The 25,000-nt window shown below is 38.4% G+C and overlaps 1 protein-coding gene across 1 annotated transcript in view; it reads left to right on the top strand.

The window, feature by feature from the left end:
• LOC135985909 (ATP-dependent translocase ABCB1-like) overlaps positions 1-25,000 on the top strand; it is a 50,653-nt gene that overhangs the window by 4,997 nt on the left and 20,656 nt on the right. Inside the window, exons 3-16 of the mRNA XM_065629609.1 lie at positions 789-936; positions 3,165-3,258; positions 6,243-6,434; positions 6,778-6,949; positions 8,038-8,162; positions 10,494-10,665; positions 14,365-14,478; positions 15,839-15,949; positions 18,353-18,478; positions 18,630-18,833; positions 19,244-19,414; positions 21,863-22,024; positions 23,167-23,334; positions 24,221-24,367. Of these exons, the coding sequence (XP_065485681.1) occupies positions 789-936; positions 3,165-3,258; positions 6,243-6,434; positions 6,778-6,949; positions 8,038-8,162; positions 10,494-10,665; positions 14,365-14,478; positions 15,839-15,949; positions 18,353-18,478; positions 18,630-18,833; positions 19,244-19,414; positions 21,863-22,024; positions 23,167-23,334; positions 24,221-24,367 (2,106 nt within the window). The remainder of the gene's footprint in view (positions 1-788; positions 937-3,164; positions 3,259-6,242; positions 6,435-6,777; positions 6,950-8,037; positions 8,163-10,493; positions 10,666-14,364; positions 14,479-15,838; positions 15,950-18,352; positions 18,479-18,629; positions 18,834-19,243; positions 19,415-21,862; positions 22,025-23,166; positions 23,335-24,220; positions 24,368-25,000) is intronic.

Below are 25,000 nucleotides of genomic sequence, written 5' to 3'. Positions count from 1 at the left end.
GAGAAACATTTTTGTCCCCTTTTCTCTTTCTCTTCTTCCTTATTTAAATTATGGGGATGGGAACAAGCTACAACATGTTGGCTGCTGTGAGCTCATAGGCATTAACATTCCAGGGCTTGAGAAGTGACTTACCAACCCCCTACAAGGAGGGTAAGGTATCTCACAGTTTCTATAAGCTGAGAGCCTGCTGAGAGGTCACTGTGATAACATGACATCCCATGGCATCTGCCTCTGTACAGGCCTAGTGATTGAATTTAAGATTTTTTTTTTTTACTTCAGTAGGCTGACTAAAACCCAGAATGATTTTCCATTTGTATACTCGTCTACAATAAAATGTATGATGAAACTCTTGCTCCCTTTAGTACACAATCATATTTTTTATGACTGTTGTTTCATGAGAAGTATTAGTCAATTTAAAATAGAAACAGTAGAGTAGACTGTAAAATTAGAGGAATTTTTACAGATATTATATTCTTAGATTTTAATTTTTAAATTTCAGTTATAGTAATAAATTTAAATTCCAATTGGCTGTAGTTAAATCGAATGCAAAATTTGTTTTAAACATATGTTTTTAATATTTTATTATCATTCATATTTTATGAAAGCCATTATTTTATTCTTAAAACAATTATTAAGAAGTTACTGGTTTATGTTATGATTTTACCATTTTATGTATTTTCTTATTTTACTCTTTACTGCCTCCTTTGCACTGTTAACACTGTGCTGCCACTCAAATGCATTTGCTGTAATTAAAGACGTTTTCAGCACAGTTCTATTTCCACTTTCAGTTTCGATACTCTGACTGGTGGGATAAACTCCTCATGGTGCTTGGCACTACCATGGCCGTACTCCACGGAGCAGGTCTCCCTCTCATGATGATCGTCTTTGGTGACATGACAGATAGCTTCATTACTTCAGAAAACATCACTTATCCAGGTAAGAACTGCTGTAGCTCCTAGTTAGTGCAATTGAAACATAGCTTTTTTTGCTACAAAAAATGAGGGCATTTGGGAAAAACTAAAGGGTAGAATAGCAGCTTGCTTCAAGCTGTTTCTTCCCAGGGAAGCACTTCGCTCCTGTGCTGTGGGCCAGATATGTCACTGGTCCACTCACTACGGTGAGAAGAAACAGGGCTTTAATTTGACCAGTTTCATATGTCCTCCAACCAGTCTCCTGTGCTATTACAAACGGTTCACTAATTAACTGAAATGCCAGATTTAAAGGAAAAACTTTAAAGAATTTCAATTAATGTTAAGGAATTAAATAAATGCATGAATGAGAAACAGTGAAAGAAACAAAGGTAAAATGCGTTGTGCTGTGTCTTGAAATCAGAAGCTGTTACTGAACAAAACTAAATATGTAAACTAAAATATGTAATAAAGTCTCAGTTATTAAAAAAAATCAGGTGAAATCAATATATAACCCAGCACGAAAGTTATTAGATATTTCAATATTTACTAACTGCTGTGTATTTTAGAAGGATATTAAAAGTGTCCCAAAGACTATGATTAAAGGTCCACTTATTTGAACCAAAAAAAAAAAGAGTTCCTAATACAAGCCTACTTCTGTCATTTGAACAAGAAATCTCATTCAACCATGAGGTCTGTTTCCCTAAAGAACACTTTCTCACCTCTAGAGTAGAGAAAGTTCTTCCAATGTAACTTTATTCTATTTGTGTGACTTAAATGTAAAATTCTGATCTTGAATTATAAAAAAATGTAGGTTTTAGAGAAATGTATTAGGAAGTAAAAGAAGATGATCCTGGGCTACATGACTCTATTTCTCCTGAGATTAGCAAATGAGTTTCAGACTGATACAAGGATGAGATTATCAGAAAAATTGCTTTTCTGCTGCTGAGTTTGAGCATATAAACTACCAGACTTCAAAAAGATGCACCAGAGAGCCCCTTTTGTCCAAATACCACCACCTTTCTCCTTTTCTTCTAAAATGTTGCTCACGCTACCTGAATGTGGAATTTTCCAAACTTCTCCAAAGACCTCTGTGGTGTTTCCCACAATCTCCCCAACACCAGTTTGCTCCTTGACAGAGAAGTAGACAAAGTACAGAGGGCAAAGAGCTGAACGCTGTATTCATGTTGCATGGTTCAGCCAAATGCTCTTCATTAAAGAGCATTATGCTTATTTTAATTACCTAACTTACCTGTCAAGCATTGATTTCATAAAATCATAGAATCATTTTGTTTGGAAGAGACCCTCAGGATCATTGAGTCCAACCATAACCTAGCCTAACTCTAGCACTAAACTATGTCCCTAAGAACCTCGCCTTTTGAACACCTCCACTCTCTCTGAATATTTGGACAAGAATCACTGTTATCGATCCACAGAGGTATAATTATATTCCTCAAAGCATCCCCAAAAGAGTCAAATTCTTCAGTGTCTCTGAAGACCTCTGTCTTGTCATTTGATTTCTACTAAGCAGTATGTGCACTGGGAAACTAGTCTAGGTTTAAATCAAGTGTAAATATAAAGTACTGTATCTAATTCTGAAAAGTTGTTATGATCACTTCCGACTGCAGAGCCAAACCAGAACAAGGCACATTTATTCTGGAATTAAAGTGCAATATGCACATTCCGGAATTGTTCATTTCTGATTAGCTTCACATACAGATGAATTCTTATACAAGTTAATTACACCTTTAACCTCTGGAAACAATAATTAATTAAATAAAAATGTGGCCCCTGGACACTAAGAAGGAAGCACCTAATACCATATCTATTAATTTTCTGAACTTTACTTACTTAGGAATATACATTTGTAAGTAGTCCAGAGCACTATTAAATAAGGTGAGTTTTATATCACCAGTGTATTGTTTTTATAAATATTCATTAAATCAGCACACATTCCAGAGCAAATACTGTATTTCAAATGCGGAATTCAGGCTAGCAATCGTAGAGTAGCTGAATTTAACTATTTTTTTAACTGCGTATTATATTACAGGTAGAATGTTCACTTCTGCCTTCAGAAAATGCTTTCTAATTTGTTGCATAGCTCCAGTTCCCTTCAACATGGGCAGGGGCTAGGTAGGGTGCTAGGTAGCTGACTGCCCTTAATCTTCATTCATCATTGCTGGGATAGGAGTTTACAGAAGGAATTACTGTCATGTGATTTAATAAAAACAAGCTTTTCTCTAATTTTCTCTTTAGAAAATTTTTCTTTATTGAACTATACGTCAGCGAACTTTTCTATAGAAGATTTTTCTTATGCTCTGATGGGACTGTTGGAAGAAGAAATGACCAGGTAATAGGAAGATTGTCATTCACTTCATGGCTATTCTCTTCTTGTAATAGGGCAGCTATCCTCTAAAGATTGTTCTAATATTTATCCCAAGATTAATCTTGCTATAAATATTTAGTGCAACTGAAGGAATTCAGGTTTTGTTATGTTTTTAGGCAAACACCATTGTATGAGTCAGGAGCATCTTCTATTTTCCTACTGTAATCCCAATCTGTGCCAGATGGCTCCAGCAAACCTACAACCTTTCTGCCAGAAGCTCAGAGAGAGGGTTATTCCTCTTCTCATGGGTCAGGATAGCTCCTTCTCCTCCCATGCCAGTTCTCATGCCTTTCTCTCCATACGTGCTCCTGCTCCTGCTCTTCCTCCCTGCACACATCACTCCCTCCTCCTCCTCCCCTCGCACTCTCCGGCTCCTGTTTTGCCACCAGCCCTGCCTGCTTGGCAAGATGACTTCTCCCGTTCCTGCCACAACCTTCGCCTTCACTGTTTTTCCTTTTCTCTGCTGCTTTCCTTCCTCTCGCCATAGGTAACCACCATAACAGAGGAAGGCACAGTCCAATGCACGACTGGCTGCCACTGACCTGGTCCTGAGGCAGGTCCCGGGTGCAGGATCTCTCACGCTTGAGCAAGGGCTGTCCCAGCTCCGCAAGGGTTTCTACAGAGCTCCCTCATTTCCTCCTCTTTGGCTTTCTCATTTCCATCAAAACCGCAAATGTGTTAACTGATGCATAACAAATTCCCTAAAATGTTGGAACTGATCACATGCAAAGCCCTCAAACTACTTTATGTTCTCCGCAATTAAATGGCACTAAATCAGTTAGCAAAGTCAACTAATTACTTACAATCTCTGAACTACATTTTTTCTATCAGTTTATAAAGTTTTTAAAGGACAGTACCCTGGACACCCTAGTAACTGTATGAAAACTGTGAATACTGTTTTTACATTACTCCATCAGCTAGTGAAGTTTGTATCCAGTTTTATGAAAAAAAGTGAAATGAAATTTCCTGGAACTCACGAGAACCTACTCCCTTTCCTCCTCTCCTGTGCAAAGCTCTCAACATCAAAAGCTCATGATACCTTCTTAGGCAAGCCATTTATTCACTCCATGTTCTTACTGCACAGGATCACATGTTAAAAATGTGTTGATAATAAGTGAAATTCTGAAAGACATCCCTTAAAGACAAACACCTTGTAGTCTATTGGAAATAAAGCAAATGAGAGTATTATGAAGTCACACATGACAGAGTTTCCATTTAATTACCAGTTTTTCAGATAATAATGATTGCCATTGGGAAGGTAAATCAGGTACTTTTTGGTACCCTTTACTTTTAGAAGGACAAAGAACAGACAGCGAAGTTGAGACATGCCAAATTTTAAAGTGATAAGAGAAATGCTTTTTATATAATGCCCAACAAACCTGCAGAGCTCATAACTAAAAGATATAAATTAGGCCAAGAACTTGCTATGTATTTTTAACATTTTCTGATTGGACAAAATTGAAATAGGGACTGAGATGCGACAGATGGGCAGATTAAACTGTCTAACTGACAAGATGTTTCATGTTAATCTAATAATGTTTTTTCACAGTCCTCTAAGGTGTTAAGCACCAGCTAATTTCAGAGACAGGCTGTGGGGACACATGGTGTCATCGTCTGAGCAGTTTCCAGGTTTATGGTTGGAGAAGGGTTGTTTCTTTTTCTTACACTCTCTACCTATACACCATCTCTTCTTTTGTCATCCTTTGCCCTTTCCAGGTTTTCCTTCTGCTTCCACTTTTTTTAAGCCCTATCTCCTCTTTCTTCATGGTCCCTTTCTGAAATGGAAAGAGAACCCTAATCTTTTTGTTCAGCCTCACAGAAGAGTACTTGTTTTGTAAGTAAGCTGGGAGGGTCTGTTCCTTGAAGGGATATGAGACCACAGATGGCAAATTCTACTCTTGTTGGACAAACCCCACTGTGTAGGGCAAGAATCAAGAATTCTTGATACAAAAATTATGTGGCTCAATTCTGGAACTGGAATAAAAATCTAAACATTAGGTATATTTGTCATGCAAAAAAGCTGGCAAAATCAGAACTATACCTTTCTTCACAATTGAAATTGAACAAATAATTCACAATGACTTATTTTTCTTTTCTAATTAATTGTTACTAATGATATTGTAAAATAACCATAATTAATAGAGATTTTGAACTAAAATTAAATTAATTCCATTGTGTTTTGGCATAAACTAAATGTTTGAACAAATGCATAAATTCAGGGTTTTTTCCCAAGTTTTGCTGCCTTTTGTAACTTTTTCATTATGCTGGCTATGATTAAGAACATTCAGCTTCTCATTTAAGTTATTAATAATATATAATTTTTTCAGTCTAAATATGAAATATTTTGTTTAATTGCAATCACAAAACATCTTTGGCATTCGGTTGTAACAAAAGTACTTAGAATAGTGTTTTGTTGGGTTGGGGTTTTTTTTTGTATTTGCAGAGCTTTATTTTGTTGTAATTGTATGAACAGTACCTAGACATTAATTTGTTAATTTTTCCTTAGGAATGTACACAATCTTAAAAACTAAACTAACATTTCTCAAAGACAACTAAACAAAACAGTTTAATGATGATAGAATCAAACAATTAAAATTCAATGTCACTGTCTTTACTTCATTAAATGAAAGTGGATATCCTGAATCTAACTTACTTTTGCTTTTATATCAATTAAGCATTTTTAAAATACCTGTCTTAATTTTCATTCACTGTGGGAAGTGTTTCTAAGAGTAAATATGCCATTTGAAACTTGCTTTTTTACTTTGATGCCTTCATGGATTTTGAGACATTACTTTTTTTTTTTTACTTTACAGAAGTTGTGATATAAGTTAGCAAGATGATTCTGAAAGAACTTTAAAAATATTCATTTTAGTGAAGATAGAGAAATGGCAGCTAGCCCTATTTGGAATAGAATTAATTCAGTTTCCAATCTTTTTGTTTTCTTTCAGATATGCATATTATTATTCTGGAATAGGAGCTGCTGTTCTTTTTGCTGCCTACATGCAAGTTTCATTTTGGATGCTGGCTGCTGGCCGGCAAATAAAAAGAATCAGACAAGAGTTTTTTCACGCTGTAATGAGACAGGAGATTGGATGGTTCGATGTAAATGATGTAGGCGAACTTAACAGCAGACTTGTAGAGTAAGTATTAAATATCAGTTAATTGCTGAGTATTAATTCTAATTATTGATAATCACTTGTAATACTTCCCTCAGAGCAATGTTATTTTATCTCACTAAACTCATCGGTAAGCTATGCTATTATACGGACCCTGAGATGTATATGGATCATCTAAATGGAGCCTGAGGAAGAGATGTTGGAGAACGCTGCTCCATGCCCTCTGTGGCTGCAAACTTGTAGCTGTGTTGAATTGCAGGTGTTGGAAATGCGACAGAGCACTGAAGAAGTGTACTGTATCCGAAGAGCTCATTTCTGCCTTTTCCACACTTCCTTATTTGTTTGGATATAATTTGGTTTTTTACAGTGACATCTCCAAGATTAATGAAGGAATAGGGGAAAAAATGGCAATGTTCTTTCAGGCAGTGGCTACCTTTTTCGCTGGGTTTATAGTTGGTTTTACAAAAGGCTGGAAATTAACACTTGTGATCCTGGCACTCAGTCCTGTTCTGGGATTCTCATCAGCTCTCTGGGCAAAGGTAGGCAAAAAGTGTGAGTTTTCATGCATCTTCGATGATCCCTTTTGGTATCTGTAAGACTTAAAAATACAAACTAGCTCTCAGCGAATTTAGACCTTGCCCACACACAGAAGGGTGTGAATAGGTGCATGACGACACTGGTGCAGCTGAGGAAGGGCAATCCCTCCACCATGGACTCAGCTATACTGATTCAAAGTTTACCTAAGCATAACATACCCTGCTATGAAAGGGTAAACAAGCGGTACCTTTGCCTTCTTCACTGGACTCCATGATAAGTACACCAAAATAACCCAGTACTGTCAGTAAAAATAAATAAATACAGAAATGAAGTAAAAGAGCACAGCTGCAGTCATTGCAGGTAACTGACAATGAGTTCAGGCAGGAACCTGCAGTAAATCAGGTTTCCTTTGATAAGGTCCATCTGTGGGCTCTGACCCCAAGCCGAGGAGGACATTACCCCCAGGGACATAACAGGGACACAGGCAGCCACACCTGGGCAGCCGGCACACCGCGAACCCTGCTCCGGGTTGTCCCTCTGCTGTTCGCTCAGCTGCCAATAACTTACTGAAAATAGCACTCCACAAGTGGATGCAGACCACTTGGAAAGAGACTTAATCCATAGAAATGTAATTGCTTTTGGCTAGGACTTTTAGAGGGGCATCGGGTTGTGGAGTACCAACTGGCTACTGAGTTTCCGTGAGACTGGCCAGCCTTGCCCTTTCAGCTAAGATGAAAATCCCAACCCTATTTAACATGTGCAGTCCCTAATACTTCATAGCACATGAGCGCTCTTCTATAACTTCGTCTTCAGCCTGCTGTGTGTTGGCAGCATGAGTGTTCCCATGCTCGTCGGGCAACTAAGTGTCCTGACACAAACCAGAACTGCCTGACGGTGGTGGTGCAAGTATTTCTAAGTGTAACGGATCTTAGTCAGCTCCTCTGGCTTTCCAAAACGATCAAAGTACAGAAGAGCTGAAAATACAATCTCATTTTTTGGCAGCAGATAACACGCATTTTTCTAGTTAATATATTTTATGCAATGCTAGCATTCTCATGATGCCCTTCGTCAAACTTCTGCTTCTACACAGATAATTTCTGCATTCACTAACAAAGAGCTAACTGCATATGCAAGAGCAGGAGCTGTTGCAGAGGAAGTTCTGGGAGCAATTCGAACTGTGGTAGCATTTGGAGGACAGAGAAAAGAAATTGAAAGGTGAGAATAAAGTTTCCATATGTTGGCTGTTTTTATAAGTGACATAAGAGATTTTGAATGCTTTTATATCTTTGCTGCTGACTTTTTTTTCTTTACTTTTTTATTAGCTTCAAAAAGCACCATAAAACATGCAGAGATGCAGTCCCTTCCCCAAAGAGAATATTGTCTTACAGGCCTCATACGCCGAATGAAAGTTGCAAGCAAAAAAGGCAGGCATGTGTCAAAAAAAGGCAATTATAAGACTAAGGTCACAAACCAAGGTCATGCACGTGTATTTATTCATATTATACTATGTAATGTAATTCTCGCTATCTTTTTGATCTTTTATCTAAAGATAACCAGCATGATGACAAATACTGGCAGGAGTTTTTCAAACTCAAAGGTCAGTAACAATTGCATCATTCACAGAAAATATGCACCATCCCCTGACTCGCTTCTCCATTTATGCTCCAGCTGCCACCACTGCCCAGTTCAGGCAGCTGAAAGAACTATTTTTTGCATGCCCAAGTCACTAAAATAAAGACAAACCATGAATTCTGAGATTGACTGAAGAATTCATGTTGTCAACTCGTGGGGTATTATAGCTCCCTGCTGAACATCACTGTCTTGCTTCAAATAGTTCCTTAACTTACTGTTCTTTTACTATTTTACAACTACTGTTTAATTAACAATTTATCCCATGGCTTTAGGATAAATTGGCATTAGATGGCACTAACAAAGTCCCAATGGTGTCTCACCTCTCTAGAAAAGGCAGTATTAAAGAAAAGTCATTGGGTTAATCCTTCACTTTCATAACCCATGACACATTTCATTTCTCATAATTTTGTATGATTTTACTTCATTTCCATTTATTTCTGATTTTATTGTTTTCTTAATGATTCGTTTGCAAGATTTATGTACTGTTTTTGTCAGGCTACAAGGCTGTAGTTTCTCAGGTTACTGTTTCTTTTTTAATACTTCAGTCCTGTGGCTCTGTTCACAAGTTGAAAATAATCACTAGAAGTCTTTACTACTGGACCAATGTTATGTTTGCCAGTTTATTTAATACTCTGAAACAAAGAGTCCATGGTCGCCATGAGAGGTACATTCCTTCCTTACTGCTTTCCCTCTCAGGTCAGATGTGGTAATTAAAATACCCTAGTTCACACTGGTCATCCTGCTTTGGCACTATGTATATTTGTGGGGGTTTTTTGAACTTGAAGTTGAGGATGAGCTACAGATTCAGAGCTATCCCCAGTACAATTATAATCTCAATGCTTTTTAATTTCTAAAAGCCATGAAACTGAAAACGTTTGTTCCAGGCCTTTTTTGTGCATGTCTGCAATTACTTTAACTGATTCAACCTGCAATCATTTTATCCCTGATTTTTATCTATAACTAGTTTTATCTTAATAGCCTTGAACTAATTTTGAAAAAATCTTCTTTTGTTTGTTCAGTGAGTATTTAAAGAAACTTCTCAGCTCTCACTTCCTGGAGCACATGGGTCATACAACTATTGTTGGCATTTGATTCTTTACTCTGTATTTATGATGTGTATCTCACAGTCACACACTTCAGACCGAATTGTTCTTTCTGTCCATGTCTAAATCCAATCTAGACTATGAGATACAAGCACCATCCCAAGAATATCTTTTATATTCATCATTAAAGAGATTTTGACATAAATTGATTTTCTCCATATCATCATTTCTCCTTTTTTTTTTACAATGAACTGCAACACTCATGCAACAGTTATCCCATCCTTGTTACCTTTATTTTTGATCCAATGCCAGTATTTTCTTTCTCTTGTTATTGATTCTTCTATTCTTTTAACATTGCTGTGCCTTCGTTAATCCTCCTATACATCAGAACTGGTTTTGGAATTTATGTGAATCTCTCCCAACTGTTACACTTTATTCCCTCAGAAAGTTTCTTCTCAATCCTAGATGCCTACTATGAGCTACTCAGATGAAGTCTGCACATCAAGAGGAGACATCTTTCAGCCAGTTCTTCCCCTAGCTAGGCACTGCTTACTTTTCTTCATAGCATCAGTAATATTCACTCACAGTTGGAAGATTCCACTGAAAATCCCAAGATTAAAGCTGTCTAATACCTCATCACAGCCTTTTCCACTCATCCAGGACTTGTTCTAGATAAAACTGATCAGCTCAACCTGTCACAACATGCAAGGCAGTCAAAATATTTTCTGCTCTTAGCAAGATCTTTCTCAGGATTCAATCCATGTTTACAAAAATATTTTCTATATCTTTGATGTATTTTATGGGAAATTTATAAATATACACAATGAAAGAAAGAGTAATTTTGTGTATACTCTGTTTGTTTTTCTTTCAGATACCAAAAAAGTTTAGAAGATGCCAAACGCATTGGTATAAAAAAGGCTATTTCAGCCAATATGTCTATGGGCATTGCTTTCTTTTTAATATATGCATCATATGCTTTGGCCTTCTGGTATGGAACCACTTTGATACTCTCCGATGATTATACACTTGGAACAGTCTTTACAGTATGTATTCATCAGTAGCTGAACAATGTTTACGAAAAATACTGAACTGATCCTGTATAATCTTATTGGAATATGTGACTTCAGATTTTAAGTGAGATTGAAGTTAGCTTTTCAAACTACATTTTTCACTGTTTCATCCCTGCTAACAAAACCAAAACCATTACACTTCTTCATACCATCAATATTTCTGTAAGCTGGGTAGCAACATAAAAATCACCTGTTTCAAAGCCACTTGTTAAAAAGCCAGCTTGGCTCAATAATAAATTAGCTGTTGGTTTTTTATTCAGTCTTTGCTAAAAGACTGAGGTATATCTTCTAGGAATCATGATTCATGCATTCAGGAGAGAAAGGCCGGGCATCAGGTAGCATTCCCTTTGTAACACATTAGCTCCTGTTTAGACGCAGTTCATTTACCTACAGTCTTTATCTCACTGATATCAGGTTGGACCTTTTGTCGGAGGGCTTGGGGTATGACAGTGTGGTTAAAGGTTTGATCCTGGTTCGAATTAGGGCTCCTCACCAGAAAAAGGTGGTGGAATCAATACCCTGGCTGAAGTGCATCTATATGAATGCATGCAGCATGGGCGACAAACAGGAGGAACTGGAAGCCCTTGTGAGGCAGAAAAACTATGATTTAATTGCAATCTCATAAACATGGTGGGATGACTCTCATAACTGGAATGCTGCATTAGACAGCTGTAAACTTTTCAGAAGGGATAGGTGAGGAAGGAGAGGAGGTGGAGTAGCCACGTATGTTAGGGAGTTTTTTGATTGTCTGGAACTTGAGGACGGTGATGGTAGGGTTGAGTGTCTATCGGTGAGAATCAAGGTGAAGAGCAACAAGGCAAACATCCTGGTGGGGGTCTGTTACAGACCACCCAACCAGGATGAAGAGGCAGATGAAGTATTTTGCAGGCAGCTGGGAGAAGCCACCCGATCGCTAGCCCTTGTTCTTATGAGTGACTTCAACCTACCAGATGCCTGCTGGAAATACAACACAGCAGAGAGGAGGTGGTGTTCCCCAGGGCTCAGAATTGGGGCCAGTTCTGTTTAATCTCTTTATCAATGATCAGAATGAAGGGATTGAGTGCACCCGTAGTAACTTCGCAGATGACACCAAATTGGGTGGGAGTGTTGATCTGCTGGAGGGTAGGATGGCCATACAGAGGCATCTGACCTGGCTGGATTGTTGGGATGAGACCAATTATATGAGGTTTAACAAGGCCAAGTGCCAGGTCCTGCACTTGAGTCACAACAACCCCAGGCAGCGCTACAGACTCAGGGAAGAGTGGCTGGAAAGCCGCCTGGCAGAGAGGGATCTGGGGTGTTGATTGACAGCCAGCTGAGTATGAGCCAGCAGTGGGCCCAGGTGGCCAAAAAGGCCAACAGCATCCTGGCTTGTATCAGGAATAGTGTGGCCAGCAGGACTAGGGAAGTGATTGTGCCACTGTACTCAGCACTGGTGAGGCCGCACCTTGAATGCTGCTTTCAGTTTTAGGCCCCTCATCATAAGAAGGACATTGAGGTACTAGAGAGAGTGCAGAGGAGGGTGACAAAGCTGGTGAGGGGCCTGGAGCACAAGTCTTACGAGGAGCAGCTGAGGGAACTGGGGCTGTTTAGCCTGGAAAAAAAGAGGCTGAGGGGAGACCTTATCACTCTCTACAACTACCTGAAAGGAGGTTGTAGCATAGAGGGTGTTGGTCTCTTCTCCCAAGTAGCAAGTGATACGACAAGAGGAAATGGCCTCAGGTTGTGCCAGGGGAGGTTCAGACTGGATATTAGGAAACATTTCATAAGGGAAAGGGTTGTCAGGCATTGGAACAGGCTGCCCAGGGAAGTGCTGGAGTCACCATCCCTGGAGGTGTTTAAAAGGTGTTTAGACAAGGTTCTTAGGGACATGGTTTAGTGCTAGAGTTAGGTTATGGTTGGTCTTGATGATCCTGAGGGTCTCTTCCAACTGAAATGATTCTATGATCCCAGTCACAGCCTGCCTGCTAAGGAGTCTTCATCTGTGATAGCTCAGCAGCTCCTGAAGCCAACCTCTCTATTATGCCCAGGCACCAGGGTCTCTAGCAAGACCTAAGAGCCTTTGAAGAGCTGCTCATTAAATTGTTCTGACTTATGACCAGGTGGGTAAGTATACTGTGTGGCCAGCAGGACCAGTGAAGTGATCGTCCCCCTGTACATGACACTGGTGAGGTCCCACCTCGAATCCTGTGTTCAGTTTTAGGCCCCTCACTACAAGAAAGGCATTGATGTGCTGGAGAGTCCAAAGAAGGGCCATGAACCTGGTGAAAGGTCTGGAGCACAAGTCTGATGAGGAGTAGCTGAGGGAACTGAGTTTGTTTAGCCTGGAGAAGAGGAGGCTGAGGGGGGACCTTATTGCTCTCTACAACTACCTGAAAGGAGGTTTTTGTGAGGTGGATGTCAGTCTCTTTACTCAAGTAGCAAGTGATAGGATGGGAGGAAATGGCCTCAAGTTGTGCCAGGGGAGGTTTATGTTGGATATTAGGAATAATTTTGTCACCAAAAATTATCAAGCACTGGAACAAGCTGCACAGAGAAGTGGTTGAGTCACCATGCTTGGAGGTTTTTAAAAGACACGTGGATGTGGTGCTGGACGTGGACGTGGTTCAGTGGTAGACTTGGCAGCTTTAGGTTTATGGTTGGACTTGATGATCTTAAAGGTCTTTTCCAACCTAAATGATTCTGTGATTCTATGATTTTGTCTCCTCCAGGGCAAAGCCAGGCAGGTGCGTTTATACTACCAACACCCTGCAGAAACCATATGGGAAGGACCTTTGCTCTAATATTCTCAATGAAAGCAACTGATAGAGCAGGGAAAGCTGAAGCACCTGCAGCCAGGCTTGCACCTTACCTTGCAAGCAGCACATGGCTGTAGAGCAGGGGTCATGGCTGGTCCTTGCAGACGGCCATACTCACTGTCACCTCCTCTGGGCCTCTAATGATTTAGACTGTAATATAAGCTCGATCTAATACTTAGATATGGTTACAATAAAATGCAAACAAGTCTTCATTCCCAACATCTGGAATGTACAGCAGAGTTGCATGTATTCAGAAAAAACACCCAAACATGAAAAAGTCAGACTCAAGGCTGAAAAAAGTAGATTAGAAATGTGTCTGCTTTTGGTGTGACAAACAATTTCAGTTTCAGACAAAGAAGTTTCCAGTTTCCTCAAACATTTGGTTCTGTTCTTGCCAGTACTACAATGAAATAGATCACTGTGCCTTTACATTTTGGGTTGAATTACTCCTGGTTTTATGTTACAAGAAGAAAGAATGAGATTTTTTTAATGTTTAATCATAAAATTAACTGATGGCTAATTTTTGTACAAGTGGAATTAGAAACATCCTTCTGACCTCTATTGTCACTCTAAAGAAAAATCCCAGCCATCAGCACATCACAATATCCTTCTTACAGTCTAGTTCTGGAAAAAGGAGATTTGACTCCCTTTTTTCCTATAAATGTTTACCTTTTGTTAAATGATTGCCACCTGTTTAATTGCTGCTTTGACTCTAGATTACCTCATATTGCATAGCATGCATGAAACTACTTGAAGCAATGATACCTAATGTTCTCAGATAAATGAAGCTATCTAATTAGTTATTAATTCCTAGCTATGTGTTATGTGTTTGGTTGAGTTGTTTTGTTTTGGTTTGGTTTTTTTCTCTCTTTAGGTCTTTTTTTCTGTATTACTGGGAGCTTTTAGCGTTGGACAGGCTGCACCAAGTATGGAGGCATTTGCCAATGCAAGAGGATCTGCTAATGCAATCTTTAGTATTATAGACAATGTGAGTATCTTTGCCATGTCTGTCATCTAAAAGAGTTGAACATCTGACTTCTTTTCTGAATTAAAATTAGCAATTATGTGTACAGTATCATAGCATTTCAAAATTCTACCTATCACAATTTTGGATACAGGACAAACATCTAAATACTGGAATATGAGCTAATAACTGAGGAAGATACAAATTCCAACCAGTTTTTTTATCTAGTAGTTCAGAAGACTAGGTTAAAGATGGAAAGGAAATTATTTCAAAGCTTACCTGAATAAATGTACTTCAATCTTCATTCTTAAAAAAAACCCAACTCAACAACTGAGAGAGGATTCTAGATCTTCTGTAACTATGCTCACTTTATTGACAAAATTTCTCTCCAGCTATCAATAATTAAAAAGGACTGCCTTTATAGTGACTATATCTGTGTAGTTTGGCAATGTAACTTCTACTCAAGTCCTATATAAAACAATACTAAAATACTTCTATGTTTCGTAAATATTGTAAGAGTTATCTAAATACTACATATAAAATACAACTAATCTTAGGGTTGCATTTCCAATTTTTGCTGCATCAGATGACAGTTACGAAACAATGCTGAAGTGTCTGCTGACATTTTTACCTCTGAGGTCACACGTACCAGAGGTGTGAGTGCAGCTGTTGTAATTATACCCATGCTAAGTCAAGTAACTAGCTGAGATACCAGTAACAGCAGCACCATGCCTGACAAGGATTGGTTTGAGCTATAATTACTTACCAGACTTACGGCACATACTGGCTGGCTGGCAGGGGCTGTAACCTTACTGCTATAGTATCATTGTGACTACAGTGCTGTTTTACAACTAATTTTGAGTTGTCTATACAAGCTGTATTTCTGCCTATGGATATTAATGCACTATTCCTGATTCTAGACTGTCCTGGGTAGGAATTAAAACAAATGCATTAAAAGCTAGTCCTCTGTCTGTGTTAATATGGCACAGCTGCTGTCTCCTACAGTACATTAAAGGAAGAAGTGGAATCATGAACACAAATTACTATTTGTACGCAATGGCTGGATGTGAATGTGTACATTACTCCTTCTTTCACTGGTGTTTTAGATTATTTCCTCTATTCCTTAATTTACACCCTTGAAGACTTAAGGCCCTGAGGATTTGCCTTGGTTACTCACCTCCGAGAGCAAATGTACCAGTGGCCTGGACTGGCATCTTCATGCATCTATGAGTAGCTGCAGCCACTTTGCAATGAGGCCTTCTATGCCTTATTATATGGTAACAGTAATGTCTAAGATGTCGCAGAGACGTATCATGCTAAAATGTCATTAGGAATTTAAACAATGTGGGTTTTTTCCTTTTTCTTGACATGTTATTCTGCACAGGAACCTCGAATTGACAGTTCATCCGATGCTGGCTATAAACCGAAGCATGTTAAGGGGAATTTGGAATTCCGAAACGTTTACTTCAATTATCCTGCTAGGCCAGAAACTAAGGTATTACACATGGATATGATACAGATTGCATTTAAGATAACTTGATTGCCTCAGAGAAAAACAACTGCTATAATTTAAAAAAAAAAAAAAAAAAGTCCTAGAAATAATGGAAACCTTTGCTTTTATTTGGAATTGATAACACATTTTAGCCAGAACTGATTAATTAATTTAATTAAGAGCCAATCTTTTAAAATAACATGTAACTACAAGAAATTTCCACTTAAAGCTGAAAGATTGGAGATCCTTCTAAGTTTCAAATATAATGAAAGATGTTGACCGTAATAATACTTGTTTTAAACCAATAAAAATGTTATAGAAGTATAGTGATGTGCCAAAATTGCCCACACCATAAGTCTGTTAAAAGTGTTTCTCTGAGAAACTGGCAGCAGATCCAACACCTACTTTATTACATTTACAATGCAAAACCTGCCCCTTTGAAAGAAGATATTGTCTTATTAGAGATGTCTCACTAAGGTGAGTCTTGATGCAATTAATGGGGGAAGAGATCTGAATTATTTCTGAAAATATGTTTATTAATAATGTATTGGAAAATAATCTTTTCAACGTGAAGGAAGTCCACATTTGCTCATCTATAAAAGGGGATCTGTTTCCTTTTAGTTCAGGTAGGAGGGGGAGAGAGAAGAAGGGGGATTGCATAGTCAACTTTTAAATAAATAGACAAAGAAAATATTCCAGCTCACCAGTTTCTAAAGAGATGAATTGAAATCATTTGGCATTCATATTAGCTGCCATTAGAATCAATATGGAAACTAGAAAGACTACTATTTTCAGTTAATTCTGTGTCAGGTTACTAAAATGTTTATAAGATTATCTAGTATTAGATAAGAGCTTTGTTTTTTTACTTCTTCATCTATTACAGAGGTGACCTTGTTAGCACTTAATCCTAGTGAGAAAGAGTGAAGGATGTTGTGTAACAAATGAAAACAAGAATTATGAGCAAACCAGAGGATGCAAGGGAACATAATGTATTAATGGAAGCACTATTGCATACTGCTAAGTTGTTCTTGCCTTCTGACAACAGTAAGGTCTAAGAGGGTAGTGCATAACAGAATACCTCGCTCTGCATTCCTAAACTTGCGCATATATATGTGACGTCAATGGCTGGGAATTCATCCCACGTGAGAGCTGTAAAAACCCCAGCGACGGCTGCAAAACCTGCCCAAGACACGGAGCAGGTGCTTGTGTGCCATGACAGTGCCAGGATTCCTGCTGTCACAGCTACATTTTAGCAGGGTTCAAACTACCTAGGCCTCTTCTCTAATATTAGCTGGTGGTAGGATGGAGATAAAAACTTAAATAATGCCCTCAGATAGGCCCATTCTACCTTTTAGCACTTTTTATTGTGCATATTTGTGTGTAACAAAATACTACGAAGATAATTTATACTTCTCACTTCAGTGGAGGACAAAGTATCTGGCCCAAAGCTGACTGAATCTGTGAAATGTTTCCATTGCATCTTCAGGTTTTGGATCAGGCTCTTAGCTTTTATCTTATTCCCAGGGCTAGCTCCCATGTAAATGCCTAATATTGTAATGAGTAGATTGCCATGTAAAAACTTGCAAAACAAAGACTTTTGATTGAGTTCTAAGGTAGCTTAAGGGTTTAAACTAGGTTGTCTCAGTTTATACTGGCTCATTTTCACATCACCTGAATCTCACAATTCAAAATATTCTTGAGAAAAATGGCAATTATTCAGAGTTTTTACTGTTACTGAAACAACAGAATGCTTGCTTTACCCTGTTGATCTTAAACAAGAATAGTCCTGAAAAACATTAATGGGATGTTGGCTCTCCCACTTCTTTTAAGCTAAGAATCTCCTTGTGATGGCCTCCTACTGGGTTACTCAATGAATTAATATGATGTTTTATGTAAATATGCAAAAACAAAACCATGAATTGTCTCTGCTTGGTAACTGAAAAAGAAAGATCCAAGAAAAGGTTGCCTTTCCTCTCATTACACAAAGGTTTACAAATGTCTCTCTGCTTCTTGAAATTTTACAGAAAGCTACAGAGAAAAGCTCCCATAGGTCAACAGCAGGGTAAGAGGGAAAGAAAAGTTCTTATTTTCCTCTAGAACTACAGTAATTGCTGTGTGGCATCTTCACCACCTGAGACTGAGGAGCAGGTTTGCACAGAAAGCAGACCTGCACTTTTGCAGTAGGTGTGAAATGCCACACGTAGAAGTGATTTGCAGAAGGGAGAATCTGTTCATAATGCAGTAAAACTCCATAAACTCCACATCAGCCCCTCCATAATTTCACATGTAGTCCTTGACTAGGTAGAGCTATTGAAAAAATTTATGGTAGTCGTTAGAGTTTCTTCACGTTTACACTGACGTTTTTACATACTGTTATGTTTTTGGTTACCTTTCTTACTTGCACAGATACTGAAGGGCTTGAATCTCAAGGTCAGTTGTGGCCAGACAGTGGCCCTGGTTGGTGGCAGTGGCTGTGGGAAAAGTACAACTGTCCAGCTCATCCAGAGATTTTACGATCCCAAGGAAGGCACGGTAAGATACCACAAGTGAGATGGCTGCTCTGTGTGTCACAGTCGTTGGAAGTCTAGTTCTGGCCTCCTTGCCCTTGTTCCGACCTGGGGGGAGAGGTTCCCTCACCAAAACACTTAGGTCTAACAGTTTTTGTCTTTTTTCTTTGGTTTAGGTCACCATTGATGGGCACGATATTAAGACCCTAAATGTAAGATATCTGCGGGAGATTATTGGTGTGGTAAATCAGGAGCCTGTGCTCTTTGCTACTACCATTGCAGAAAATATTCGTTATGGCCGTGAGGACGTCACCATGGAAGAGATTGAAAAAGCCACCAAGGAAGCAAATGCTTATGACTTCATCATGAAGCTACCCAATGTAAGCAAGGCAGCCATCCTGCTGAAATAATTTCTCCTCAACCTCCTTGTCTCAAACAGTTCTAAGAAGGGATTCTCAGAAACAGAGCAAGCTATCCCCGAAGCTGTGAATAAGCAGAGCTGTGAATAAGCAGAGCTGTGCAGAGTTGCCTCATAACTTTGGAGCATAATGTTAATTTTCCAACTTTAGGTTGTGACTTGGTGAGCATTTGAAGAACTATGAGAATTCTGGGGACACGAATGATTAGGCGGGTAAAACCACAAATGGATGTTTATCCTGTACTGTTTTAGAGGAAGGAGAGGACACTGCCAGGGCTACAAATGCCCATGTGCCTTTTCTTTTCACTGCCTTTCTTTGGTTAAAGGACTGTACCACTGACTGTTTTGGAAATTTGTGTGGTTGCCTTGTAGAAGTTTGAAACCATGGTTGGAGAAAGAGGGGCACAGCTGAGTGGAGGCCAGAAGCAAAGAATAGCAATTGCCCGAGCTCTGGTTCGCAATCCTAAAATTCTTTTGCTTGATGAGGCAACATCAGCCTTGGATACTGAGAGTGAATCCATTGTGCAGGCAGCACTGGACAAGGTCAGTATTGCTAATTTGTTTAAACAGCTGGGAGAAAGGGAGACCCCTAAAAAGTCTAAGGTAAACCTGAATTTGGCAAAGACTTTCTGTTCATACGAAGATTACGAACTCTAAATGGGGATGAATAATGAGATGCTTTAAAAAAGAAATATATTAGCAGTCTGCTTTGAAATTTGCCAGCACTAGCTATATCAGGTCAGGCAGATTTTCCAGAGGTATTTTGCAAGTGCCCACAGAATTCAGTTAATAATGTTATGGGTAGGACTGCACTGTACCAGACTTTCCCAAACAACTTTGGTCTTTGGAGCAGTGGAAAGCTCAACATGGGTTAAGAGCTAAATAATCCCAAGCAGGTCTGGGGATCCATGTGGGCTATGTTGTCATAAACACCCAGCAAAGTAATTCAAAACCAACTTGAGGGTGCTTTCAGGAGCAGCTGCTACATGTTGACTGCTGTCTAGACATAACTTCTGAACCACCTAGACAGTTGAAAAAAAATAGCCAATCCTATACATCCAGTTGTCTTCTCTAAGCAAGTATATGAACCGTTTCCAAAATAGTTTCACTTATTCCCCAGGCTGAATGTTTGTTGGGTATTTTCCTCCTTCTGTTTCTCTCTCTCACTGTGCAACTGTGCTTATCCTCTGGGTGAACACAAATTACCTCCATTACATAAATATTTTCAGCAATGATCACAGTTTATCTATGGACAATAGGCATTTTGCCTTTGTATGCTATTCTGCCTCAGAAGAACAGCCTTACTCTACCCACTGTGCAGCATTGTGTCTGGAAGTATCAGGAAACAAAATCTATGTTCTCATCTCCAAAGATATTTTAGTCCTAATTTTCACTTGGATGCCTAATTGCCACTAATTTCAGTGAGAGTTAGACTCTCTATCCACCACTCCTAATTCCTGATAATTCACACTACTCCGTGAAGCTACACTAGCTGGCACACACAGGGATCTTTCTCCCAACCCATGCCCTGTAAAGTGAATCCCAGAGGCAGGAGGGCAGAGAACTGCTGATCGAGATCTGTTTGGTGGGATCCCAAGTAACTGCTGCAATATAAAACTTGTATACAGCCAGTTTAAACAAGTTACTAATACCTAGCCTCTCACCTCCTCCACCTATCTTTAAAATATGTCATATGGTGAGATGAATCTCCCTGTTGATGTTGCTGGCAGAGCATGCCAGAAAGACTTGCTCAGACCAGACAAGCTCTGATTGCTGATGTTAAGCAAGAGAAAAGCGGAGCTGTTGTGTGCCGAGCATTCATCTGACCTCCTCTCGCCTACTTTTTCCCTTCTTCACTGTGCTGAGCACGTACCTCTATAGAAGGTTTACATCAGATCTAGAGGAGACCACTTTTCCCTGCAGGCTTCACCAGATCTCTGCCGAATCTCTGCTTACTGTTTATGTGAACGAGGCATTCCGCTTTTTATAATGAAGGATGTTAACTTGTTTTTCTTCTACATCTGGATGTGATTTTAACTTTTTAAGATGATCTCAGACGTTGTGAAACTTTCAGACTACCAAGAGAATGCCTACTATTTCTTATAGGATAGTTCAAAGAGCTGTCACTTCCAGTTCATAAAATCATGTGACAGTATAAAGATATCAGATTTAGCTGGAAATTCATTAAGATTATTCCACACATTTCAGTCTTCTCTTTTATTTCCTAATTGTTAAACACTTATTAAGCCATTATTCTAGCAGTTCAAAATGTTAAGTGAAGATTTTTAAACTGAATTATATAAAGTTTGGATTCACTCGTTGGGTCATTAGATATTAACAGCAATTTATCCCAGCACGCACTGTCACAATGTGCCTGTAAAAATATCTTTGTCCTGTCAAACTACATACTTATAGGATTTATTTTATTATTTGTAATTAAAAAGATGGAAAAGCAACATCAGCAATAGACATATGATTTTATGTACGATTTTAGATAAATATTTTCAGCTAAGTCACACAAGTAATTTAGAACAAGTAAAATTGCTAAGTGATTAATTTTTAATATTTGTGAAATGCTCTGAAATAAAAATGTCAATGACTTGCTTAATGGTAGATAGGTAGATAATATTTTTTCAGTGAAAATTTGATACATAACCTGGGAAGATATTGAAGTGGCAGTTTCAAAAAAATAAAGTTTAGAAAGTAATAGTCTGACATGAAAAAAATAGAGTACTTTACTTGATATTTTCAAATAAAATATGTTTTGCAGTATTTGATTTAAGTTACATTTTTGCTTTAGTTTACTTTGGAGGAACTGAAAAATATTGTGAAATTCAACATCTCTCAGTTGACAATTTTGATCTTTACAAGAACACCGTTTCCAAGGAAAATTTTTCAGTTAAAATATTTTGTTCAAATCTAATATGAAGAGGAGAAATATCATCTGTACCTGACAATGCTAATGTGAGGCCATCATTATGCTGTTTCCAGGTCAGGAAAGGATGCACTACGCTTGTTATCGCTCATCGTTTGTCAACAATTCGAAATGCGGATCTTATAGCTGCCTTTGAAAATGGTGTCATCACAGAACAAGGGACTCACAATGAATTAATAGAACAGAAGGGAATTTACTACAAGCTTGTTAATATGCAGGTAGCTTTTTCACAAACATTTTTTCATAGCTTTTATCATATTGTGTGCTATTGTGTTAACTGAATTGAATTACTCCCAAAGGTACCTTCAGCTTTGCAGTGTTTTCTCAGCAGAAAAACTCTAGGAGCAAAAAGCTTCCCTGAAGAGTACTAAACTTCATATTAAGAAAACTATATTAAGTAAAGTGTTCGAGTTTAATTCAAAGTTGTGAATCACACAAATTCTAAGTAAAAACATTTCTTTAAAAGTATAACATTAAAAATGAAGTATGTGAGAAAGTAGAAATTAAGATTGTGGCAAAAAATGAAGTTCTGGAGCTGACTGATTTTCAGACTACATTTCCAAATCATAGAATTATAAAAGAACTCAAGCTGGAGGGGACTTCTGTAGCTCATTTAGTCCAACCCTTGCTGAACACAGGGCGGACTCTGAGGTCAGAGCAGGTTGCTCAGGGCTGTTTCCTGCTGGGTTTGGAATACCTCCAAGGATGGAGACTCCACATCCTCCTCAAGTCACATCCTCCAGTGCTTCCCACATTGTGAAAACTCATCCTCTTTTATGCAAGTATTTTTGCAAATCACCAGCATCTTAGTGACTCAGGCATCCAAAGTGTTGTAATTCAGACATGGCCAATCTAGAATATTTTTACCTCTCAAGCTGTCTCCTGAACTTCTCAAAGAGTTTCTGTCAGGCCTTAACTTTGAAGCAGCTGGAAGCCTTGCTCCTGTTCTTCATGGCTCCCTCCTCTTGTTGACTTTAACTCTTTTACTTTAAGGCTCTTTCATATAATTTTCTACATTTTAAAGAGGTTGGGGTGGCAGGAGGGGTGTCTTCAGTTAACTTAGTTAACTCTACTGTATGTTTTCAGAACAGTTTAACTTGGCAAAAAGTAAGAAAATAATTTTCTGTTGCTAAAACTTTTCCCCTCCCCGTGTAAGTATGAGTATAGAGTATGAGTATGAGTATAGAGATGACTTAATGAAACTTCAATACTTGCTTGGGCTTTGTAACACTGCTCAGTTCTTATCAATCTTCCATTTACTTAACAGCAGTTTTTGTTGTTATTTAGAATTGATCATGACTTGAAAGTACAAGATAATATGGCTGTAAACAATTTTTAGCATCACACTCTTTCATTTCAGGCATCAGGGACTGAGGATCAGTTAGAGGAAGAAGGTAACGCACCAGCTGTCTCACAGGAGGCACGGAAAGCATCAATACTGAGTCGACAGAAAAGACAGTCCACTCGGAAAAGCATAAAAAGGTTCAGAATACAGAATGATGAACCTGATGTAGAAGCTGCTGAGCTTGTGAGTGCTTCTGTATTCTTACATGTGTGTTTTCCAAAACTAATGGGATAAGAAAGAAATGTGGTCCCACTCAAGAGGGAGTAACTTTTTAACAAAATGTGTGAAGGCAGCCTATGTGTCTGGTTAAAGACACATAAATTGACAAAATCACATAAGATTTCTACGGAAACAGTCTTTTCCCCCGAAGCTAAAATTTATTTTTTGTTGTGAACTTGAAATAGTTTATTCAAGTAAAATTATGAAACAAAATTACTTGAGTATGGGAATAGCCTAAGTAGCGTGTTAATGTATTTAATTGTAGAACAAAAACAAAAGCAGGTAATTACTCATATAACTCAAGTAATACACCCTGAATAGAGAATAATTACTATTTTTGTCTAGATGTTTTACTATCTATTGCCTAAAACATCTATGTTAGCAGATAAATGAATGAAAATTAACACATAATTATCCAGCTATCTAATGACCTAAACGAGAAAGAGATCATATTCAGCAATGAGCAAGAAGCAATTATTTTAACATTCAATACCATTAAATGCAAAAAGTGGTTTAAATTCATAACTTCTTTTTCTGGATAGTCCCACAAAGGGTAAATGAGATTTATGACTAATTCTTACAGGGAAAGGCTCAAATTGTTATTGTTGGAAGAAATGAGAGCTAATGTAGCATTCATTGGTCCTTTCCTTCTTCTTTTATGTTATTATTATTGGGTACTGAGTAACAGTAAGAATTTCTGCAGTTAATTGTAATGGTTTTTAAAGATCAGTTAGTTTGGGTCTTCCAACATAGCATATGGGATAAGAAGGATATTACAAATAATACACACATCCCTCATTTCCTTCCGTTAATGTATTATATTTATACTGACGGAATCCCTTTATTTTAGGATAAAAGCATGCCGCCAGTCTCATTTTTTAAAATTATGGAGTTGAATAAAACTGAATGGCCATACTTTGTTATTGGAACTTTATGTGCCATTATCAATGGGGCCTTGCAACCCATATTTTCCGTCATCATTTCAGACGTTATAGGGGTGAGTATAAAACAAAGTAAAAGTCTTCATTGTATGTTTTACCTTTTGTCATTATTTCCTAATTACCTTTACGATAAATCAAAAAAATGATACTTTTTTTTTTTCAATTTGCACTGCAAAGGTGAGGAATGGGCAAATCACCTTACTATGGAGAACGCAAAACCTCTGCTCAATGTCCCACAGAACAGTGATGCAAATTGCACATCCTCAAGCAGATCAGCTCCCCGATGCCAAATGAGGAGAGGTTCTCCTGTGACCTCTCCGAATGTGCTTCACTCTGACCCCTTTAGAGAAGGCAGAATGTGAGCCTGAGCAGCGCAGGCCTGGAAGGGGATCCTTGCGCTGTCCTGCCCACGTGTGCTCAGCCACCGCCTCTCAGAAGATGTGATGTGGCACAAAGCAATGCAAAAGCAACAGGATGAAAGGGCTGTGAGATAATGCTTCTGAGCAGACTTTTTGTTATACGAGAGAATTTCTCTCAACCTGAACTGATGGTGTTAGAAAATGAAGTTACATTCTCAAGAAAGTGATACTTTGTACTGGTGGGAATTTTCTAACATTTTCTTTCGGAACACACTATTTTGTTGGAAAGGTGTTAAAACTGATACAGTGCAGGATATTATCATGGTTTTG

This window comes from Caloenas nicobarica, chromosome 2 (genome assembly GCF_036013445.1).
Source record: "Caloenas nicobarica isolate bCalNic1 chromosome 2, bCalNic1.hap1, whole genome shotgun sequence".
Classification (NCBI taxonomy): Eukaryota; Metazoa; Chordata; class Aves; order Columbiformes; family Columbidae; genus Caloenas; species Caloenas nicobarica.
This window is presented reverse-complemented; position numbering and strand designations above follow the sequence as displayed.